The 22,225-nt window shown below is 31.4% G+C and overlaps 1 protein-coding gene across 3 annotated transcripts in view; it reads left to right on the top strand.

Annotated features, from left to right (window-relative positions):
- Positions 1 to 22,225, top strand: part of spir (spire type actin nucleation factor) — a 385,120-nt gene that overhangs the window by 361,203 nt on the left and 1,692 nt on the right. Inside the window, exons 10-17 of one of the 3 annotated variants that reach the window (XM_085955590.1) lie at positions 14,775 to 14,913; positions 15,633 to 15,710; positions 16,223 to 16,346; positions 17,772 to 17,934; positions 19,404 to 19,550; positions 19,901 to 20,002; positions 20,161 to 20,301; positions 21,621 to 21,922. In XM_085955590.1, coding sequence (XP_085811716.1) covers positions 14,775 to 14,913; positions 15,633 to 15,710; positions 16,223 to 16,346; positions 17,772 to 17,934; positions 19,404 to 19,550; positions 19,901 to 20,002; positions 20,161 to 20,301; positions 21,621 to 21,922 — 1,196 coding nt within the window. The remainder of the gene's footprint in view (positions 1 to 14,774; positions 14,914 to 15,632; positions 15,711 to 16,222; positions 16,347 to 17,771; positions 17,935 to 19,403; positions 19,551 to 19,900; positions 20,003 to 20,160; positions 20,302 to 21,620; positions 21,923 to 22,225) is intronic. The other 2 variants (XM_085955591.1, XM_085955592.1) reach the window with 2 other exon arrangements.

A 22,225-nucleotide genomic window follows, 5' to 3' on the forward strand; every position in this document is an offset into this window, starting at 1 on the left:
GACTTTTCGATAACACAATTATTATCCGTGTTTGCGACACACTTTTCTCGGCGTGAAGTCTGCATTTGTATGTAGGTATTTTAATGACTCTCTTTACAATACCAATAGGTGCCACATTCTGCAGTATCAATTTTTTTATTTCTACATCGAAACACACGTTTTTATATCACAGAAACTGAATTCATTATTTCAAAAATGTAACATAATAGGAAAAATAACATAATTTCACGTTAAAACACATCTAGCATTTTCCACTCACATGAAATGAAGGGTAGTGACTAGCGACATCTTGTGACGGAATTACGAAACATACAATTTACATTAAATTAATAATTAATTAATAATGTCATACAAAAAAACTTACCATTATCATCCATTATAAACCGCAGAAAAAAACAAAATAAATATATAGTTAACTATATGATTTGTATGAAACAAATATTAAAGTTCAATTAACTCGAAACAAATATTTTTGACTCACTGTTGCTTTCTGGTAGCGAAATATAAAGTTACAATTTACATTGACTTCCATGGAATTGTTAAGTATCTTCTTATATTTTATAATTATTTTTATCATCGAAATGTAGTTTGATAAGTCTCCTCGAATACACTGCTGAGATATTTTAATAATCTGTATTTTTTATCTATTTTTATTTAATTTAAAGAAACATCGATTTGTTATTAGAAAATAATTAGAGCATTATGTATGACAATACCGAATCCACGGAGCTGTTGTCAATCTCACTGGACAGAAAAATTAATTTATTCGGATTGAAGAAGTACATGACAGCGAAAAGCTAATAACTGATATGGTTATTATAAAAGCTTCACACAATCGCGCATCGACGTTGACTTACAAGTATCTTATGAGTTGTTATGACAATGATGCTATTTAATTATCATACTGTTCTACGCTATAATATACAATTAAAGAGAATGTATCCTCCAATACACATACAACCTTTCAAAGCAACATTATATTTGTTTAACATACTTACACAGGATATTTGCACGGATACAGGTATTCATATGCATATTAGTTACCTATATTGGAATGGATTTTTTGCCAGCTGCAATAAATAAAATACTAACATAAAAAGTTGCTCCATAAAGCAATAATAAACAAGTCAATACAAAGGCGAAGAGTGAACTTTCATTTTTGTAAACTAGTTTTTTTTACATTCATAATGACTGAAAAAAAATGAATGCAAAATTGCAATCCATCTCAGTGCTCTCGTATGTTGATATTTATTTATCCTATCCGACTAATATGATTATATTTTCAAAACCCGCTAATTTTTCATATGTTATATAGGTAAATATACACAGTCTCCAAAAATAAAAACAAGAATTGAGACAGCAAGGAATGCCTTTCCCAAAATTGAGACACGTCTTTAGCAATTGAAACCTTAACCTAGATTGCGTATAATTCGCTAAAATGTTCTCTAAATCTTTTTCTATTACATGGACATTATGAACGCTAAACTAAGAGATATCACGGTAAGTTGATGTTTCCAAGACGTGTCCTCAAAATTCCATGGACATAAATAATCGTTAACTTCATCAAATAAATCGGAAAGGACTGAGACTGTTCTATAATATACCTCAGCCATATTATGAGAAGATAAAAAGTATCCAGAGAAATATCAACAGTAAAATATAGAGGACGACGCTATATATAGTGACTTAAGAACCTCTATGATTGGTATGAGTGCAGCTTTGCGGAATTGTTCCGGGTAGCAGGCGATATAGCGAAGATCGCGCCGATGGTGGCTGACCTCCTATACGGGATGGCACGATACTAGATAGATATACATAGTATCAATGTCATACCATGCAGAGGATACTGGCACTACGTACTATTCGGGTACATGGCCGACTACACAATCTCCTCCAGGAAGCAATCCCGAACACTCTCTCCAGTCGGTCACACACAGCTTCTCTGCTTACCTCCTCCGAAAATGGCCAAGAAGCTGAGTGCCTACTGGGGCTCCTTCATAAACAGTATGGTGCAAACTTCGAAGCTGAAAAATTGGTACTAATGCTTAGTCTTGCAAGTCATTTCGCATAGTAGATTTTCTGTTATTAGATATTAGATCTGTTAAGCATTTCGACAGAATTTTAGATTCAATTGAATCGGTCGATTTTTTAAATTATTAATTGTGCAGATGTTGCTAAGACAACTATTGAAACTGGATTTGTTTATAAATATATCGGGATCATTGTTATTTAGATGAAAAATACCGTAAAATCGTAAAACGTACGTTATAATTTATAACCATGTGTATATGTCTTACTTCACTCGTTAAATAATATCATATAAACTAATATAATAGATTGTGAGAAGAATATTGTAATAAATTCTATCATGGATTGATTTACCAATAACAATATTTATTTTCACGCATCTTGGCAAGTTAAGCAAATATAATTCCTTCCACATAGTTAGGCGGGTATAATAGTGAGAAGGCTGTATTGTAGAGGCAATGCGTCGTGATTCGCGACCCGGATTGGCAATGGCGTGGTGCCAACATGTTCCACTGGTACACAACTAAAACTTAGGCAAGTGAGTATAGTTCACAACCGACCAAAGACATGGCAACCACCCGACCTGAAAAACAATTCACATTTTCAAGGATTCCTATTTTTTGTGTGAACGTCTCTGATGCGGCATCGAAAAACCTGCAATGGCTTAGCTAATTAGTGAAGATTATACTAATTGTTTTTGTATAATAAATATTATAGTTTGGCAAATAATAACATTGTATCATTAATGATGATTAACATATTTGTAGTTTTTATTAAAATAATCGTTAAAGATTTAGTTATGTTTAATTTATTTATTTTAATTATAACTTTAAATCATATTATGAATCTTTCTTTGTGGTAGAAAATATAACAAACTACGAATGAGAAAATATATTAGTTTTAATACATTTGTTTCCATCTGGTTTGATAATAAGCATATTTTATAAGGATATAAGTTTCATTGCAATTAATTATATTAAGATTAATGTTAGAGATAGAATACGACGAATAAATGTTATTAAATATGTACTTCATTTTTTAATCATGCATATTATGCAATTATTGAAAGTTGATAAAGAATAATTAAAATTCTGATTCTTTTGTTTCCAACAGTATAAATATATGCATAAATAAATGTAACTTTTTATTATAATTTACATTATTTAGTTAAATGAATACAATCACATCTTAGAAAGACGTTGTTTTCTTCATAATTTATTTATTAGAGGATGGAATTTCTCTTTTCTGTTCATCCTATTTTACCACGTTTTTATTAGCCCGTATTCTTGTTTGTCCAAGATTTGTATTGAACGATTGAAGATTTTTAACTACCTTCCCGACTAACTAGACATTTGATACGTTTAGAATATATCAGAACACGATTACAATGCATTCTTTTAATACTTTTAGCCATCCTTAAGCATAATTGAGTTCATTTTCAGTAAATTCTGTTTTGCATGGAGAGTTATTTCGGAAAAAAAATTGTAAGAAGTTAAACCCTATTATTGGTTGCTAAGGGGGTCCTAGCAACTAAATTATTAATATATACGTGCGTTACAATGGAAATCAATATATGTCAAAATGACATTTCAGTATTCTCTATTTATTCAGTATTTCTATCAAGTATAAAAAAAAAGTTTTTATTAATACATAGAATTGTCAAGTTTATATGATTCAACAGAAAATTTAAAAACGTGGTCTATAAAAAGTTCTTTTTATCTTGTAATTATTTTAAATCTGCTTAAGTACCTATAAATAAATGTGCCATTATAATATAACAGTGTTAATTTCTAATTTTCATTCATCAATATTTCGCTTCGACACAGTTGAAAGCTTCTTACTACAAGATAACAATTTATTAATTTATTATCGGAGTATGTCAAAATACTAATTTGGTTTTGATTCGTTATTAATATTATACATTAATATACATGAATGATTATTATTTATTAACCACATTGAACGTAATATTATTGTGGTTATATGAATAGTAATGGTATTGACCGACATCCTTTGTGTTTTGCCATTTTTTGTTTCGTGTATAACAATCGCTCAGCTATATCAGAATATCTTTTTAATTTTCTATTATCGATGGTTATATTAAATATTCGTTATTAGCTGTTCTGTTAGTCAACCTTCAAATAATAAATACGTCAAATATACGTTCACTTCGTCGTATTCTAACATTTCCCAATTTTCCAGCCGAATGGAAAACAACCGTAAGAAAATAAAAAAGCTTCATGTTTTATGTAAACCCATAAACTGTGACTTTCATAATATAGTATAAGCAGGTGCGCAAACAGCCTTAAATATTGCAGAAACATTTTATTACAAACGTAGAAATTTATGAGATTTCGCAAAGGCCAAAAGTGTAACCGCCTACTTTGAGAAAAATCTATTTTTACATCCACTTTCATCCTTAAATTAATATCCTTTTTGCTTCGCATTCGTACGAATTTCAAATTGATATTTTATGTGCCCACTAGACTAGGCTCTCAGTATTTTTTATCAAGTCTCAAGAAAAGAGTTATTTGTATTATTCAATTACAATAAAACCTTCCTAGATCCATTTTTTGCTCGCTTCATTTAATTAAAACAGTAGGAAATGGTCGTCCATGCTGGGAAAAAAACACCAATTCTAGCATAGGTACTCGCCACTACGATCAATTACGAATTTTATACGCTTTAGCCAATCTAACAATTACTCCACAGCATTTCACCTAATGTCTTGCGACTATATTATGTTTTACGAAAACTTTCACGATTCTCAGGATACTGCATTTTTTAAGACAGTTTACTATTTCCCATATGAAATAAATAAATGGTTTAGTGTTTTTAAAGAAAGCATGTAGTTTTATTCCAATAAGATATTATTATTCGGATATACGTACTTGTATTAAACTTTTCCAATTATATTTAAGTTGATGGCAAAAAAAAAAGATTTTCTTTTCCGCCATTTTTTTGTAGTTCACTGTCATTTGTCGCTAAGTATCAGAAATCATCTCTTTTATCACGACATGAATACAGCTGCCTCAAAACTAATTCTTTATTTTTTGTTTAAATATAAGATAGTAAATTTGTGATACCGACATTTGTATGGAATGTGGATTAAGTTCTTTAAGTTTATTCGAACATTTTAACGTATTTTTTTAAAATTGGATTTTTTTAAGTTGGTACTAAATTTCTAAATAAATACGAGATGGGCTTTAAGATTACGATTGTCAAACTATTCTATACAGTTATTTCGTTCATTCTGATTGTATATTAAGTAGTATGAATGTATCAAATTATAATTAATAAGTTTCGATGATTCAGGCATATAGCAAGAAAAAGCGGTTGAAAGTCCAAGCGAAACTAGCCGGTACGATAGAAATAACATACTGTCAGCGATAGCCACCATATACTATACAAATTAATCCCGGTGATTTCTGCGCATACGAAAGTAATATTTGCGCATCTTACATATTTTGTAGTGTCACATAGTAGTATAATCAATGTGATAGACGTCTGCATTAATTCATGATTATGAAACATTTTTACTACAAATTATTTATTATTAAATAGAGCGTAGAGCGTGAAATAAATTGTTATTTTATATTTTACAAAATTGTAAAAAAAGATACACTTATTATTATGAATGAAATTTACTTCAAATTATACAATATAGCTACTCGTATGGAAGACTTCGTGATTTAAGACTATTATAATATTAAATGTAATTGTAATGTTTAATACTGTACTTTCATGATGGCCATTTATTATGTTCCATAAAAGTATACAATTTAAGAATTTTGTACGCATACTGCTCGCAAAAACATGGTCGCTAAATCCGCCCTTCTTTAAATAAAAAGAAAAATAGCACCTGTCTGGTATTCCATAGAAAAGCATATTTTTTTTACACAAAGCATATTTGCCAAGATGACCCACTATAAGTCGCAAGCCTTACCATGAGGCAGTGTTTACGAAAACCTTATTTGTCCAAATGTGGCCGTTGAGTCCGTGAATTATTAGAGCGGGGAGGACGGGCGGAATGGGGGCGGCAGTAGGGCATCCGACGCCCGAGGGCGGCTTTCACCCTGCCTGGGAAATAGGTCAGGCGGGCAACCCCCTCCTGCGCCCACCCCCCGCGTACCCTCGCGATCGATCCCGAGTCCCGCTTTTCCGATAGGCAAGCACCTACACCTTCGTGTCTCGCATGAATACACTTTTTACTTGCGTAAACAAGCATTTAAAAATTAATACTTTTGACATTAAATCAATACAATCATTCATAAACACACAATAATAAACAACACTTTTATTCTATCAACTGTGGTTTTTTTTATGGTTTTATAATCTCATTATAATTCAAATTATTTTTATTATATAGGTACTTTCTTATATTTTTTAGATAATTGATTTTTTTATTCAACGAATAATTCACAAGATTTAAGAATGCAACATTCTAATTATTGAACATACAAAATTTATGTATGTTCAATAATGAGAATGTTGCATTCTTAAATCTTGTGAATTATTCGTTGAATAAAAAAGTAGTTAATTAAAAATTATTAGCAAGTTCAAGTAAGCTACAACAGTAAAATATCTTGGAGTGCCGTGACGTCGGTTAGTAATTAAAGTAATACCTACTTTGATTTAAAATACAAAAACCGATAGCTAATCGTCGCTCAATATGGAAAGCGATTCAGAGAGTATTATAAGAGCCAATAGTTAAAAATTGTCGTAATTAGTATGGCAGCTTTAGCATAGTGGTCTATGTGCGTGGGCGCGATACCCGAGAGATGCAGGCTCGATTTCTGCGGCGTGTCTTACTTTTTTCAAAAAGACTTTTTCTATTTGTTATAATGTATTTTCTCAGAAGTATTTTCAAAATTATGTATGTTCTATTTCTTATATATTTAATTAATTATTGTAATAATGTACCTACTATTTAATCCACATAATTCAATATAGACTAAAAGTGGTTTCATCCACTCAACAGAACACAAACGGGTTTTCTTTCCGCGATACATTCAGATGGAATTGTCATCTAATGGACAATAGGACAGGATTAGTTGAATAATATTTATTATATTTAATTATAATTGTACGTATTATATTGTGTTTATTATCCAGTATTGCATTAAAAAACCGGACGCTACATGTAACAATGTTATCAATAGCAGTATCTTGATTCTTTACAAATCGTATTACCAATACATTAACGCAATTCAAAACACCTCGGATAACGTACTTGTTAGAATTAATTTGCATACGTCATGTACGGATCGCTAGTTCATAGGATAATAGCACCCACCCGGACTGTGAAAATGTGAGTTTAAATGCCACCTGCTCTTTAGGACTGTTATTAAATCGGAGCACTGACAAGACATGCTTCGTTGACAACGATTATATAATAATATTTCTCCCTAAGATGAAATTTATAATTGGCACAATTAAAGCAATATGTAAATTATATACCTATATCAATAATCGTGATCCACGTTTTTTCGCACGGGATTCATGTTTGAATGGTTGGAGGTAAATTTAACCGATAATTTGTTGAATGTTTTTGTATAAAATCAGTTAATGACTTTAAATACTGTGAAAATTTCCATCTGTAGTGTCTTTGTCTTAACATTGCTTCTGCGTTCTGACCTATTTGAACACAACATTGGAAATTCGTGTACATAAACTAACTCAATTTGTGTAAATGTATAGATATATACAATTATATATAATAGATACATCGAATACAACTGCATTTTATGTATGCGTTATATACTACAGTTCCTTGATGTTTCACCTTTAATTATATGTACAATCTATTGTTGCTCTACGATATATAAAGTACGCCCACCATGACCGAGCGGTTACTAGCCAGGCTAATAATGCCGTAGGTCCCGGATTTGGCAAATTCACATGTTGTTTGTCAAAGTGTGTCTGTCTTTGGTGCGAACGCAGCATCTTATGCCATTATGCTGCCTATGTAAAAGGAATGTCTATAACGCTCGTTTCTTCATCGATGCGTCAAGGTTTCCAATCCTGCAATTGGATCAATTACACATTTTTTCAACCGACGCTAATCGAATGGAACAAATCATCATACCATATGTTACAATTTCCATATTATATGCACCAACATAATATTATCTTCTACCGTGGAGTGGATATGGCAATTTGCCATTATGTTTGCCGTAATATAAACAGGGAAATATTATGTGACTATACACTCGATGGCACATTCAAAATGATTTCGCGTAAACCTAAACGACCGCGAAAGGCGCGCCGAGATTTACAACATTAGAATTCATCCCTTGGAATGGTGATACCGTGACAAGTCGCCTAAAGACTGCGTAGCACTGGAGTGACATGACTAAAGATAGCGAATTGCTGTGCGATGTTGTAATCAAATATTTAGCCAATGTTGGCGCCGAACGAGTCGTGTACTTACCACTCTAAGTAATTCCCACGGACAGGGTTCTCACATTAATCCGGAAATGTATTAAAATATATTATATCTCTAGATAGTATTAAAAGATCTAACTATTAATTCATCTTTATATGTAAATCGCCTGCCTAAATAATAATATCCCTCAAATAAACTGGATCTTCTCTAACATTTTTATTATTCTTTTCATAGAATTTTTGTTTGCTTTCACAATATGACACAAGATTCATCTGTACTAACTGTGTGATGATTACTGTGTAATGTACACTTTTTTACCACGTTCGATCCTAAGAATATCATAATATATGGGACTCCACAAAGTGGAGGTTATATTAACAGGATTTTGTTTTTACGAGAAATGAATGTCAGCCAACGTATTAGGTTCATAATCTGGGTCTAAACATTTGATTCCCAAACTTAGGACACGAGCCCGGGACCCATGACATTAAAGGTATAGACACGTTACCACTCGGCCAATAGTACAGGAAATATGGAATGAGTTTTTGTTAATTTTCAAAATTTGGATTACACCCTTCAGAGGAATAATGTGGACGATATTAAATAATCATATTATCAACTATTTTGTGTAATTTTTCCATATTTCTTTGGATAAAATATGAAAATGCTCTTTATTTTAAAATATAATCCTCTTTGGTTGCCCTGTTTTAATATCGCACTAAGCGCTCCCCTCTTTGCGTGGGTCCGTGAACAAAATGTCAAAGTTCAACGTCGCTGTGTGCTTTCGCTTGATACTTCACCTGGAAAATATTTAGGCTTAGCAAACCGCCACGCCGCCAATTCGAGCTCTGTAATCAAGAAATACGCCGTGAAAATTATCTTTATTTAATCACATCCACATACACACAGTCACAAAGTTCATATTATGCGGCTTTTTATAATAAGATATTTCAATTTGTAGATGGATTAAAAACAGTGTTGCCGTATTATTAAATCGAGAGTAACACTATAATGAATACATTTTCTCACGTTTATCTACTCTATTAATGATTGATTGGGTATTTTGAAATTTTGAATACACATATTTCATAAATTCACGGACACATAAATCTGTGAATATACAAACAATATTACTGTCGTGTATGTTCACACCGTATTAAAACAAAATTATACTACTAAAGTTAGTAACAAAATAACCATTTATAAACACGTACATTAATTTATAAAACGTTCGTCTTATCGGTATTTAACGTGGTATTAAAATATAAAACATCTACAATGAATATGTCATTCAAACCCTGACACATTTTAGCGAAATATAATATTATATTTCGAAATGAGTTACAGTTAATATGTCATAAAAAACGTATCGTAGAATGCAATATGTAATCATTCGTATGTAAACAGCCGAACTCTTAAGCAAATTGATTCAGGTTTAGCTTCAATACAATCAATAAAAAATGTACTTATTGTTGGCATTTTACCAAATGTTCATATGTTTGAATAATGATAAAGTGGATATATTTAAACTGTATTTTTAAAAGTAAAATAAGCAATAATAAACATGCGGTCAATGCATATTTGGTATTATGAATTACGATATTTATTTTCACGATCGTTGTCTGCTTGGGATAAAGACTTTTTTTAGTAGTTTCGAGAGCTATTTTTAATTTTACAAATTAAATTTGGGGACTGGGATTTTCGTATGCGATGCACTAATATTAATATTTAACATGTACTTTTGTATTTTATTGACAGTAAGTATTCGCTTTTCAAAAATGAATCAATTTTATATCGTAGTTCTTTTATTTTACACTTGTCACTTTACGACGTATTACCCAATAAAATTTAACCATAAAATGTAATCTACGTAATACGGCATTACTAGTATATTTGTATAAAATCATAAAACAGGACTTTACACAGTATAATGTTGTATTATATTACACCTGCTTCAGAAATCTTATAGTTTTCGTTGGTTACAAATTCCAAATTTATGGAGTATGGACTAGTCAAAGCACTTTAAATTAGTATCCTGTTAAATTTTTCGATGTGTGCTTACTTTATCGTTGTTAAAATATTTCCAGACGACGTTAAACCTTCATAGTATCTATTCTCAGTAGAAACTATCTCATATAACATTTTATTAAAGGTACAATAATAATGAATACGTAGTAGAATGTATGATTCAACCTCTGATGTATATAATATAATCCTAAAGTGAGTGAGTGATCTAAATATGTACGTACTGTGACGATGATGTTAGTGGGCTTATAAATGTGTCAAGGGCGCAAGTCCTTGTCCCATTATTCTCTTTCTTTCATTTCCTTCAATGACGTCACAAATTGAACGAATAAGTATCTACACTACCAAAATTTGTTGCGAAAAGAAGAATGTATAACAGAGACGAAAAGCTTTCTCGTAAAAGTTTTAAACCATCTCGATGATTTTCGCTAGACAAAAGGCTAAAGGTCTTATTAAATCGATAGGTATGTAAATTATAATTTGCATATTGTTTGTTATCTATATGCAATTTTTCAGTCCGATAATGTAAATCAATTTGAAATGAATTAAACTAGGTAATAAATTAAACAAAACTGTCAACTTTCATATATCTGAATATTTTAACATATATGTATCTTCAAATCCATCACAATATCAACATCTTGACAATTTTTACTAGACGAAAAGCTAATGATCTTATCAAATTGATATGTTAATTCTACTTTGAATATTATGTATTATCTATGTTAATAATTATTAGTGCATAATATATATGCAATTTTTCGGTCCAATAATGTATGTAAATTTAAAATGAATTTAAGTAATAAATTTAACAAAATGCTGTCAACTTCCGTATCTCTGAATATTTTAATAAATAACTACTAATTCTTCACAATGTCGAGTATACCTATCTTGTATTATATTTTATTGACGTTTTAATAAAATGGCTTGTTTCATAATTAAATATTTTTAGAGTTTTTCAATCAATGCATAATAGCTTTCGCTATGTTGCAACAGCTGTATATTAAACACTATAGTGGCAATTCAATAGTACGCTCAACCTTAGATAACATATTCCTCCCTGTTCCACATTACTGATACCTGTGGAGCACTATTATACATACATGTATGAGTCTGTTTTTGTGATTAATGAGGTAAATGATGTCGCAGTATTTTTTTTTTCAATAATTGTAAGTCATGCTATGAATTTAATCATAGTGATTGCGTCGTACATTAAGAACATGTATTAATTATTGTATGTCAAAAATAATGTTGAAAGTTCTGGTGTGACATAATATTATATTATCCAGCTGGACGGAAATCATTATCTAAATGAAATATATTTTCAGGTGTTAGAAATAACACACAATTCAATATGTCAGTTATTATTTTATTTTTCGTACTTTTTCAGCAAAAAGCGTCCGCATTTAGGATCATTTGTTATACATATGCGCGTTAGGGATACTGCAAGATCGTGTTGATTGTTACAATTATTTCTCTATCAAGCAATATCAACTCAAAATGTCCACTTGGATGAAGTCGGTCTTGGTTTTAAAAAAATATGTTTGGGAACACTTTAAAAAAGCTAAACAATCTCGAATTTGACTGAGACTAAAGATTTCAATTGACAGCTGCTCACATCATAATAATAATATAATAATTAAATTCAAAATTCGTAGTCAAAATTAAGGTACTAGCGTATTGTTTGTTTTGGAAACACTGGTCTGTTGTATCAAATAACAGTAGACAAAGTCACGTAATCTCTTTCGGGATTGTGGGCTTACATCTGAAATTTAAATATCCGTTCAGCGTTCAAGGGTGGTAGTGTAAAGACGCACCTTTGTGTTTTATCCTTATTAACACCCCTTTGAGGTGGAGCAACGCGATCAATATCATTAAAAAATGTTGTTAGGATTGAATTTGAAATATTGTATATCACTCTTTCGAAAAGAGTGAAAATACTGGCAGACTTGTGACCAAAACACGTCGAATGTTCATCACAAGCTGGCATTAATTATTATGTATCTTTAGAAAGAGTATAAGGTATCTTATATTGTTAGATTCGTGAATCAAATTCTTATAATTATTGTTATTCCGTAAACTACATCCTAACTAACTAGCTACATACTTATTAAAAAATCATATTTTCTAATAGATTTTTAATCACATAATAAATAAACACTACAAATCAGACTCACTTGATTGACTATAAACATACCCCATTATCTTGAGGTTTCATAGAAAACTTGACACAGTGAGAGAAATTGATGTTGGTGTAATATTTTTTTTATATAAATTCTATCCATGATATCAACTGTAACAGTAATCACAATTTCCCTATGTAATTGCCGCAAACTAAAAAAGGATCCTCGCGTGTTGTAGGTTAAATAAATTGTTCTACTTATAGCAAAGATTTAAAAAAATATTTTTTCCTAATTGTTTCTTATTTTCGTTAAAATCCGTGCTAATTAATTTATATATTTTGTATTCAATGATTTTGATATTTTAATTTAGGTACCTTATAACACATTTAATTTTAAAAAATCTCTCCTGTTCAATAATCATTTGGTAACATCAAAACATTTAAAATGTATGTACCTATAATGATTATCACCCGAATGTTACGTCACGGTCACGGGTTAGCTAAATTTATACGCCGTTTATTCTACAGAATACGAAAATAAACAATTTATTTCGGTAGATATAATATAAATTATGTATAAACTAAAACATTGTTGCATCTTTCCTGCGCCGTGTTATCTTGTCTCAGTCGGTAAAATGTAAGGCGGGATACGCATGCGCGCGCCCTTGCAACATTATCGACGGGGTCAACAAAATATGGCGCGCTGAATAACTAACTTCACTTTTCCCTCGCGAAAATGTCGCGCGAGACGTCACCCGACCGCGACGTCTCGTCACGTCGAACTTGTTTTCAAACAAAGGAAAACTGCGCGTGACACGTTCACGTCACATTACGTTACAGCTCTCAAATTATTTACGTGACATTTTATAGGCTTTATTCTATCACCATATTGAAGCTAATTTATGTTCGAAGTTTGAAAATTAGGTATATACAATTTTTCAAATGACAGTTTTCGATAAGCTTATGACACATGTTTTGACAAGCTGACGGGTATGTGTTATCTAGCATAGCCTTGTTATAAATATGTATCTACTTTTTTCTATCAATTAATAGCTTGTATGGTATCTTACATAATTGACTATCAATACAATATGGGTATGACATGTCTGTAAAAAACACATAATTTTATCAGAAAAATAAAATTATCAAAGCTGGTAAAGAAAACCTTCCAATGATAATTATCTACTTAATTTGATTCACTACTACTTTCTATGATTTTTAAGTACTTACCTACCTAATTAAATTAAATTAACGAAAATGTTGTTATTATAATATTTATATTTCATCCAAATTACTAATTTAAATTGCCGATACCTAGGCAATATAATTAAATTGCGTATTTGTTGGTCCTAAATTACCAAAGGTGTTGAAACCTTCTACAGAGATGGAGCCTAAAATGTATGAAATTGAAGCAAATAAGGACCACTAGTCCAGATATGAAATTAGCTACAAGTGACGCATTGCAGGTTCATTTACAGAGAACTTCACACTACTGCTATGATATTTATAAGGGCGTATAAAAAGACAATCTGTCACGATGCGTAGATGAGCAACCAGTAATAATACACTTTGGCATTATTATTTAGTTGAAAAATCCTATAAAATTTGTGTAAAACTGTTTATAATGGCACTCGAGTAAGGAATCACTATAAATAGAGCCGTTCCTTTATTTTTCGAGTCTCTGGGTTCATCCTGTGCTCCATCCAAGAAATACGAAGCATTCGGCGCCAATACCATATTTCGAAGGCATCAATAATTATTGTCTTCGCTCCCTTGCCTTCAGGGTCCATGATTACAACAATATAGAGATAACTAATGTTTGCACAAGTATTATTTTCGTGGCAATTCAAATTCCTCGATCCTTCCATATAAAGACGTATCATCGCATTTTTCGCAACCTGTGTGCACCTTCTTATTTCTGCTTCACGTCCGCATTTTCTACTAATGATCGATCCCAGATATACAAACTCGTCCACTGTTTCTAGATTTTTGAGTATACTTGCTGAATGTTAGCCCAATCGATAACCATTAACTTGCTCTTGTTCCTATTAATAAGAAGACTGTTATCTACAGCAAACTTGCAATGCTTAAATTAAAATATTTATTTATTTGCTTTATTTAAAAAAATGTATTTAAAAATTAACTTACGTATGTAGGCGTAAATCAAATGAAATACAACTGAATTTAAATGTTTTGTCTCTTAATTTCCAGGATGATGACGATGACGACATCGTCGGAGTAGTCGGTTCCCCAGAAAGAAGTGCTCCTCAACCTTTTCCCAGGAGTTTTACCAAAGCCACTCCCCCCCTCGCGAATGGGAGTAGTACACCAAAACCTTGGAAACGAACAGGTTTGTTCTATTATTTTGCTAAAAAGAAAACCAATCTATATTTTAATTAGGGTGATAAAAATTGTCTGCTATCAACTCCATCAATACATTTTATTAGATAAAGAAATCACAAAAATATTAGGCAATCAATACACATGCCACAAGTGTATATAAATAAACAGCACTAATTAGCACTATGTATATAAATATAGTTACAATTTATTATAAATGTTTAGTTGCTATGATTTTTCAAAATATTATCTTCCAGTAATATAATAATTATTATTAATTTCGCAGTGGTATACACAAACATATCTATTAAAAATGTTATAAAATCTCAATAATCAACTGTTAATAAAAGTGATAGTAAAGAATCATTCAATTACCTGGGAAAGTTATTATAATTGTTAGATTTAATTTAAAGTACTAAAATATTAATAATTAAGTCAATAAATTATTTTAATTTTATTTTATTCTTGTAAAATTCTGACATCTCGTGACTAACATACTAACTAAATGGTATAGATATTTTGAATTAGTATCTAAGGCCGGCCCCAGATGACAGGTTCATGTATACACATTTTTAGATAGTGTTCGATGTTTATGCAGTAGGAGATCTGTACATATATATCACTAGTCTTTGAAAATGTGTACTACTAACGTATCATCTGGAGCCAGAAATGTTGTAACAATATTTTGTGGTCAAATGTGACCTAATGAGTGTTGCCTTGATGAAACAGATAGTCCTCCTAGAGCCCCGCCTCGAACGAGGGTCACACATGACGAGTATCATCATTTCTGCGACAGCGCTCTCGAATGTAGGCAACACTAAAGTTTTCTCTCGCATATGCTTACCTTTTACAGCATGATTTCCCCTCAAAAGCAAAATTGCAACAGCCTTTCAGTTTTGCACGTGCGTGATTATACAATATACTTTGTGCAGCTTTTTTATGAACGCTTCGGACTTTTATTTCAGCTGTTATTTTATAAATATATAATATTTTTTTCTTATTACCGTAATGTATAATATTATTATTTATTATCATCATGAATAAATCTACTTTCTATTTGTATTGTGTGAATAATTACGAAAAGTGCATGATTTCATTAGGTATCTACCCAATAACACTTTGATTATATTATTTTCAATGTTTATATAATATTATGTTCTTTTTATTGCATATATCTGCATCATTATTATTTACCAAAATTTGCATGCTAAAAAAATGTAATATAAGTACTATTTTTTTTATATATTTTAATATTTTGAAGTAGTGTTTAATAATTATTCTATAATGTCTAATACTATCATTGCTTTTCCTTTCTGTAGCGTATGACTTGGCAACTCAGTGCCCATCTAGAAGAGCTTCAATGAGGAGGCATACAATTGTAGCTTGCAGCAACCCCTCAGATTCCCTCAACGTCTCAGGATCACAGTCGGTCCCTCAATCTAGGTAATTATACAGCTGTTCATTTTCTAATGCTATTTGGAATTTATGTGGTGAAACTTAGGCCTAGCGCAGCCACGGGTACCAGTGCAGCTATTCTTAACAGTTAGCACTTTAGCACGTTTCCATTATTTTCATTGGTCCAAATTAACACGGAAGCCATTCCATACACAACGCGGTTATCGGTGGTTAACGATAGTTATCTCCAATAGTTGATAAATTCATAATACGGCGAAAATTTAGGTCGGTAGACATGCCGGTCAACTTCGGGTATGTTCGTGGTGGCGTATCCACCCGAACTCCAAAATGTTGTATTGAAACATCAAACATATCAACATAACCTACAATTTTATTAATCATGTCATTGCGATTGAAGCATGTAGTAAAACAAATATTTTGTTACTACTAGTCACTTAATATTTGACAGTTAAATTTTAAGGCGGCGGCCATGACATCATTATTTTATTCTCTCTATTCTCAATATGTAATTGACATACTCCAACTCGCTCTGAAAGTTAACACAACCGAGAGAGGGGCTATTAAAAGATAGAACTTTTTGACTGGTCAGACGACCTGCCTGAATGCATAAAGTGATAAATGTGATATCACATTTAGCTCTTTTTGGATGTTAAGTGATATGTTAGAATAGCCTCGCAGAAGGTAACTACCAGACTTTGCCAGTTGAAGTATAGCAGTAGTGGAGGTCAACTATACCTGTACCGCCATTGAAATAGAAGAGGAAATATTGAATTCATACAACCGGCCGACAAATTTGCAGTCTATTTACATGTTATAATATAATATGTATTGAATATTATATGAATTTTTTAAGAAGGAATTAATTGTAAAACAATATTTGAAAATTTGAAATATCTCTTACTTGGCCTTGAAACTTTTTTTTTTATTAGGAATGACTAGCCAATTATTACTATTTAACCACGTTTTTATTAGCTCGTATTCTTGTTTGTCCGGTACAGATTTTTTCTTGTGTGTCCAGTACATTTTTTTTCTTATTTGTCCAAAATTTGTATTGGACGATTGAAGATTTTTAACTAACTTCCCGACTAGCTAGACATTTGAAACTTTTAGAATATATCTGAACACGACGACGATTTTAATACTTTTAGTCATTTTTAAGCAGAATTGAATTCATTTTCAGTTAATTCTGTTTTGTATGGAAAGTTATTATTGTTGGTTGCTAATGGGGTCCTAGCAACTAAATTATTAATATATACGTGCGTTACTATGGAAATCAATATGAAATGTCAAAATGACATTTCAGTACTTATTCTATATTTATTCACTATTTCTATCAAGTACAAAAAAAAAGTATTTATATACATAGAATTGTCTAGTGTATATGATCCAACAGAACATTTAAAAATGTAGTATATAGAAAGTTTTTTTTATCATGTAATTATTTTATTACAGACCTGACTCAAGACAATCGGGGATATCTGCAGCCAGCAGCGAAATGGACGGCGGAGTTCTTGGAACGATTGGCGGTACTCTGGGCGGGACTCCCAATGATATCTCTTGGTCGAGGAACTCTCTCCAAGACGAACTAATCCAGTCGGTTAGTGCACCTTCCAAAGTAAGTGTTGTTGCATTGCTCCATTAGTCTTAGATCCTGTCTAAATTGGTGAGAATCAACATAAAATCTACTTTGTAACAAACAATTGCTATGCTCTTGCTTCAGTATATTTGATTAAACTGATATATTTCATATACGTCTTGCTGTCTGTTTCCAGTTATTCTCATTATTGTATTTCGTTCAGTATTATTTGATACCATAAAGAACAAATTTGTTGGCATTTTAGGATGGTGTTTTGAGTAGAAATGAGTATCTTGATAACTATAATTCCAAAATCATCCACAAGAAATCATTCGTTTAAATTTAAATATTCATTTGTACCTGCTTGCATGTCAGCTATAGAAACAGATAATTAAAAAAGCTTATCTCTATTCTCTTAAAAATCTTTGAATAAATATGCCAGTGAAAATATTTACCTGTGATGCTTCTGTATTGGCAATCCATTCCATAACAAATAATAATTGCTAAATTTTGTTCTACCCGAGCTGCATTTTTGTGCATTATCATCATATTATAATATATCTTGGATTATTGCCCTTTATTTTATGACGATTGCTTTATAAAGGCCAAATTTCCCCAGCATATTCTCACCCAATGGTCTGCCCCAATTGTCCCACCGATCCTGAAACTTCACTTTGGATTTTTTAATGTAATCATGGCCAAAATACAATAATTCCTATTTTTCGATTACGACTCTATTGACGATTGGTGACAGATGGTGGTAATTAATCATGGACGAAAAATAGTATTTATTCTATTTCAACCACGACTCCTGTGAACGATCCAAAGTGACATTTCATGATCAGGGGTTGATTGGCGCAGACGAAATGCAGAATGATGATTGGCGTGAGAATCATACAGTGTAATTTGGCCTTAATACTATTCATATTTGTCAATAAGCATGGCAGTACCTACTTCATTAATAAATTATAATGACATAAAAATACACACAAAAATAATCACAAGTGATGGTAATTATGTCAAGTAAGTTTGTTATAAAAAATAAAATAGTCAATGCTAATGATTATTAATTTTATTAACCGTGTCATAATATTATTATCATAGAATTAATTTATTAATTGGATAAAGGCTCTACTGAACTAAGCTTGCTTTTTTTGTAATAATAAGTTACCAGTGGATTCAAACAATTATATAGGTTCCACATTTGTAATGGCAAATAAACATAAATCAAAATTTTTTCATGTAAAATCATGTTTTCAATTACATATTTAAAAAATGTGGGATAAGTTTTATAAAACCTGATTGATATTTTTTTTTCAAATAAAATTCCTGGAATTTAATATTACTATTGTTTAGGTTGAGATCAATTGATTTTATTATGACATTATCATACTCATTGATTTTCATATTCAGGTAGTAGATAGCAACACGCATGCCCTGTTTTATTTGAAAAAAAAATATAATTATTTTTTATTAGGATTGTGACTAACCCTCTTCTTTCTTTGTAGAAACAATGGCAAGACGCAATGTCTTTGGATGAACGGTTATCATTGACATTGGAAGAAATTGTTCATATAAGATCAGTTCTTACAAAAGCGGAGCTGGAAGCTTTACCAGTTGAAGGAAGAGTCAAAGAAGATGTTGAAAAAAGAAAAGTGAGTTATTATCATTTTATCTAGATATTCAAAATTAATTATTATATTTATTGTAAATAACGCGCCATACACTAAACTTGTCTAGACACCAACCAAAATCATTATATAATCTCGACAATAGATGGCATTAGAGGTATTAGAGTAGTGACGCGTAGTACGTATTACATGATTTTTAAACCGGCGTGTCATGTTTAATTGTTATTATCTCAAAATGACAATTTCAGAATAATGCTATTTTTCTGGAGAGGGTCTTAATTGTATGTAGATGTTATTGAGTGTGTTTACTGTACAAGCTGAGAGCTGTTTAAGAGAGCTATTTTGACTAATATTTATTTATTGTTGTTTTATAGGTTTGTTTCTTATGCTTAAAAACTCGGTTCGGATTATTTGGACCCTGGGGACAGAGATGCAAGTTGTGTAAAAAGACCGTTTGCACAAAATGTTATTCAAAGGTGAGCAAACATACTCAAATAGTAATTTATTTATGTAACATTGATACATGAAACATGCATGGACTTATAATAAAACACATTGTTTAAATTATACATTTATTGGTTTAGTTCATGTTTGTAATGGGTCCGTAATAATAAATCAACTATTTGATTAACAGATGCGGATACCAACTGAGCATTTCTCTAATGTACCAGTCGTCTTACTCAGTCCCTCGTTGATGCCTTCTCCTGAAGATGAAATGAATGACTCGTTTCCTCGATCATTGATGGCTCGCCTTATTTCACCAGAACAACACCATGTAAGATTATACTCTATTTTAATCATTGATTGATATTTTAGTCTATTCCTTGTTCTACATTTATACGTCAGTAAGTGCTGCTAGTTTTAAAAATTCTGATTTTTCATACATTATAAAAATAATTTTAAATAGACACAAACAACACAATACAGCATGAATAATTATAAATGAACAGTTAATTTAATGGTTGCTTTATCAATGATTTTTAATAAATGCACTTACTGCGGATACAGTGTCCCTAGCATTTATTAGTATTGCAACACTTGGTACATCAGTTGATGCATGCGTATAAAAACTATCAAACTGGTTTCAATAGTTTGAATAATATAATAAGTTGCATTTTTAATACTATCAGTCTTTCATGTTTGCATAGATACTTGGTACTGTTTTGTCGGAAACGAATACACAGTATATTAATTTACTTTATTTCTGTTTACAATATGGATATATTCGACAACTGTCACCCATTATGCTGTAAAATTCGATGGCGAACCTTTTTACGTACGCGTGCCAAAATTTCCGAAATAATATTTTTTGACTCTGACATGCCACGGTGAAAATTTATTTTTAGTTTTCTAAAAAAATAGTTTTTAAGAGTTCTATAAAAAGGTTTTAAAAATTATAATTGAGTTATTGACATTCTATCTTTCACCGTATTTCCTAGCCGAATGCATATCTTTTATTCTTTGAATATTTTTTCCCTTGTTTTCAAATTACTCAGAGATCGTGGAAGCATTTAAACCACTCTTCTTTCATATTACATTCTCCATCACTGAGCGGTTTTCCATTTTTAGAGATTATGTATGAGGTGAAATAACGAGCAGTTTATGTGAGTGACTGCCGATAATTAATTTCATAAGGTTCGTTGATTGTATATTTTTATTTTTAATCCCCGATCCTAAGGACCGACCTATGCAATCAATCGTATATTTACATTAAACGTAATGATTTGTTTGTGTTTGAATGTTTCCATTTCCTCATCAATTAGTACCTAAATATAATATGAAAAACCGAAGAAAATATGGATGGTTATGTCGTCATTATTTTTTAATATTATAAGTAAGCACCTACTTACTTGAGTAGGTATATATTTATTTGTAAAACTTTTTTTATTATTTTTTTTTTTTTAAATATATTATATAAATAGTTATATTTCTTTTCTCTTCAAAATGAAACATTTGCATGCCATGCAAAATTATCTCGCGTGCCACTGCCATACCTGACATAAGGTATAAACTGACTCATTTACACAAGTTTACACATATATCACTTGTAAGGCGATTAGCAGAGACTGATTGAGGTTGAATGTTTATTTCCAGGATCGTTCTGACAATTCGGTGGGCAGTGCGCCCAGCAGTCCTTCAATGCAGAGAAGCAATCCATCATCTTCGATGGTGCGATCTTTGGAGGGCACATTGAACACTTCACCCTCCCCCGCAGCTCAGCTTCCTCACTCTTACGTGCAGAGTGCTCCAGGATCTAGAGGAGGTTCCTCCATGGGCTACGTACCTGAACCCGCTCACCCATTGCCTGCGACAGGTAGCATCATGACCAGAAGTATGGAAGGACCCCAGAGCTTGCCGGTCAGCAGTGGAAGTCCTCACCACACTTTAGATAGAAGGTAATTATTGAAAGTCATTATCTATAGCAAAAATTGGTCTGAATGGCATGGAACCAAGCAAAATTGCAGATTTTCGCATATTATTATGTTAATATTTTCAGCTCCAGATTTTGGTAATGTACCTATTTATCGTCAAGATCAGTGTTTCCTAACCTTTTTTCGCATCATAGAATTCAAACTATAAATCTTTCATGGCGTATTACAAAATACCTACTTACTTCTAAACTAGTAACATACAAAATATTATTTTGTATATTTCAACTAAAAAAATACTCTTTCTTTTAATAAAATTTGTAGAAAAGT

Source organism: Rhyacophila brunnea, unplaced genomic scaffold, assembly GCF_057557595.1.
Source record: "Rhyacophila brunnea isolate RB1 unplaced genomic scaffold, BYU_Rbru_1.0 scaffold_5, whole genome shotgun sequence".
In the NCBI taxonomy this organism is placed as follows: domain Eukaryota; kingdom Metazoa; phylum Arthropoda; class Insecta; order Trichoptera; family Rhyacophilidae; genus Rhyacophila; species Rhyacophila brunnea.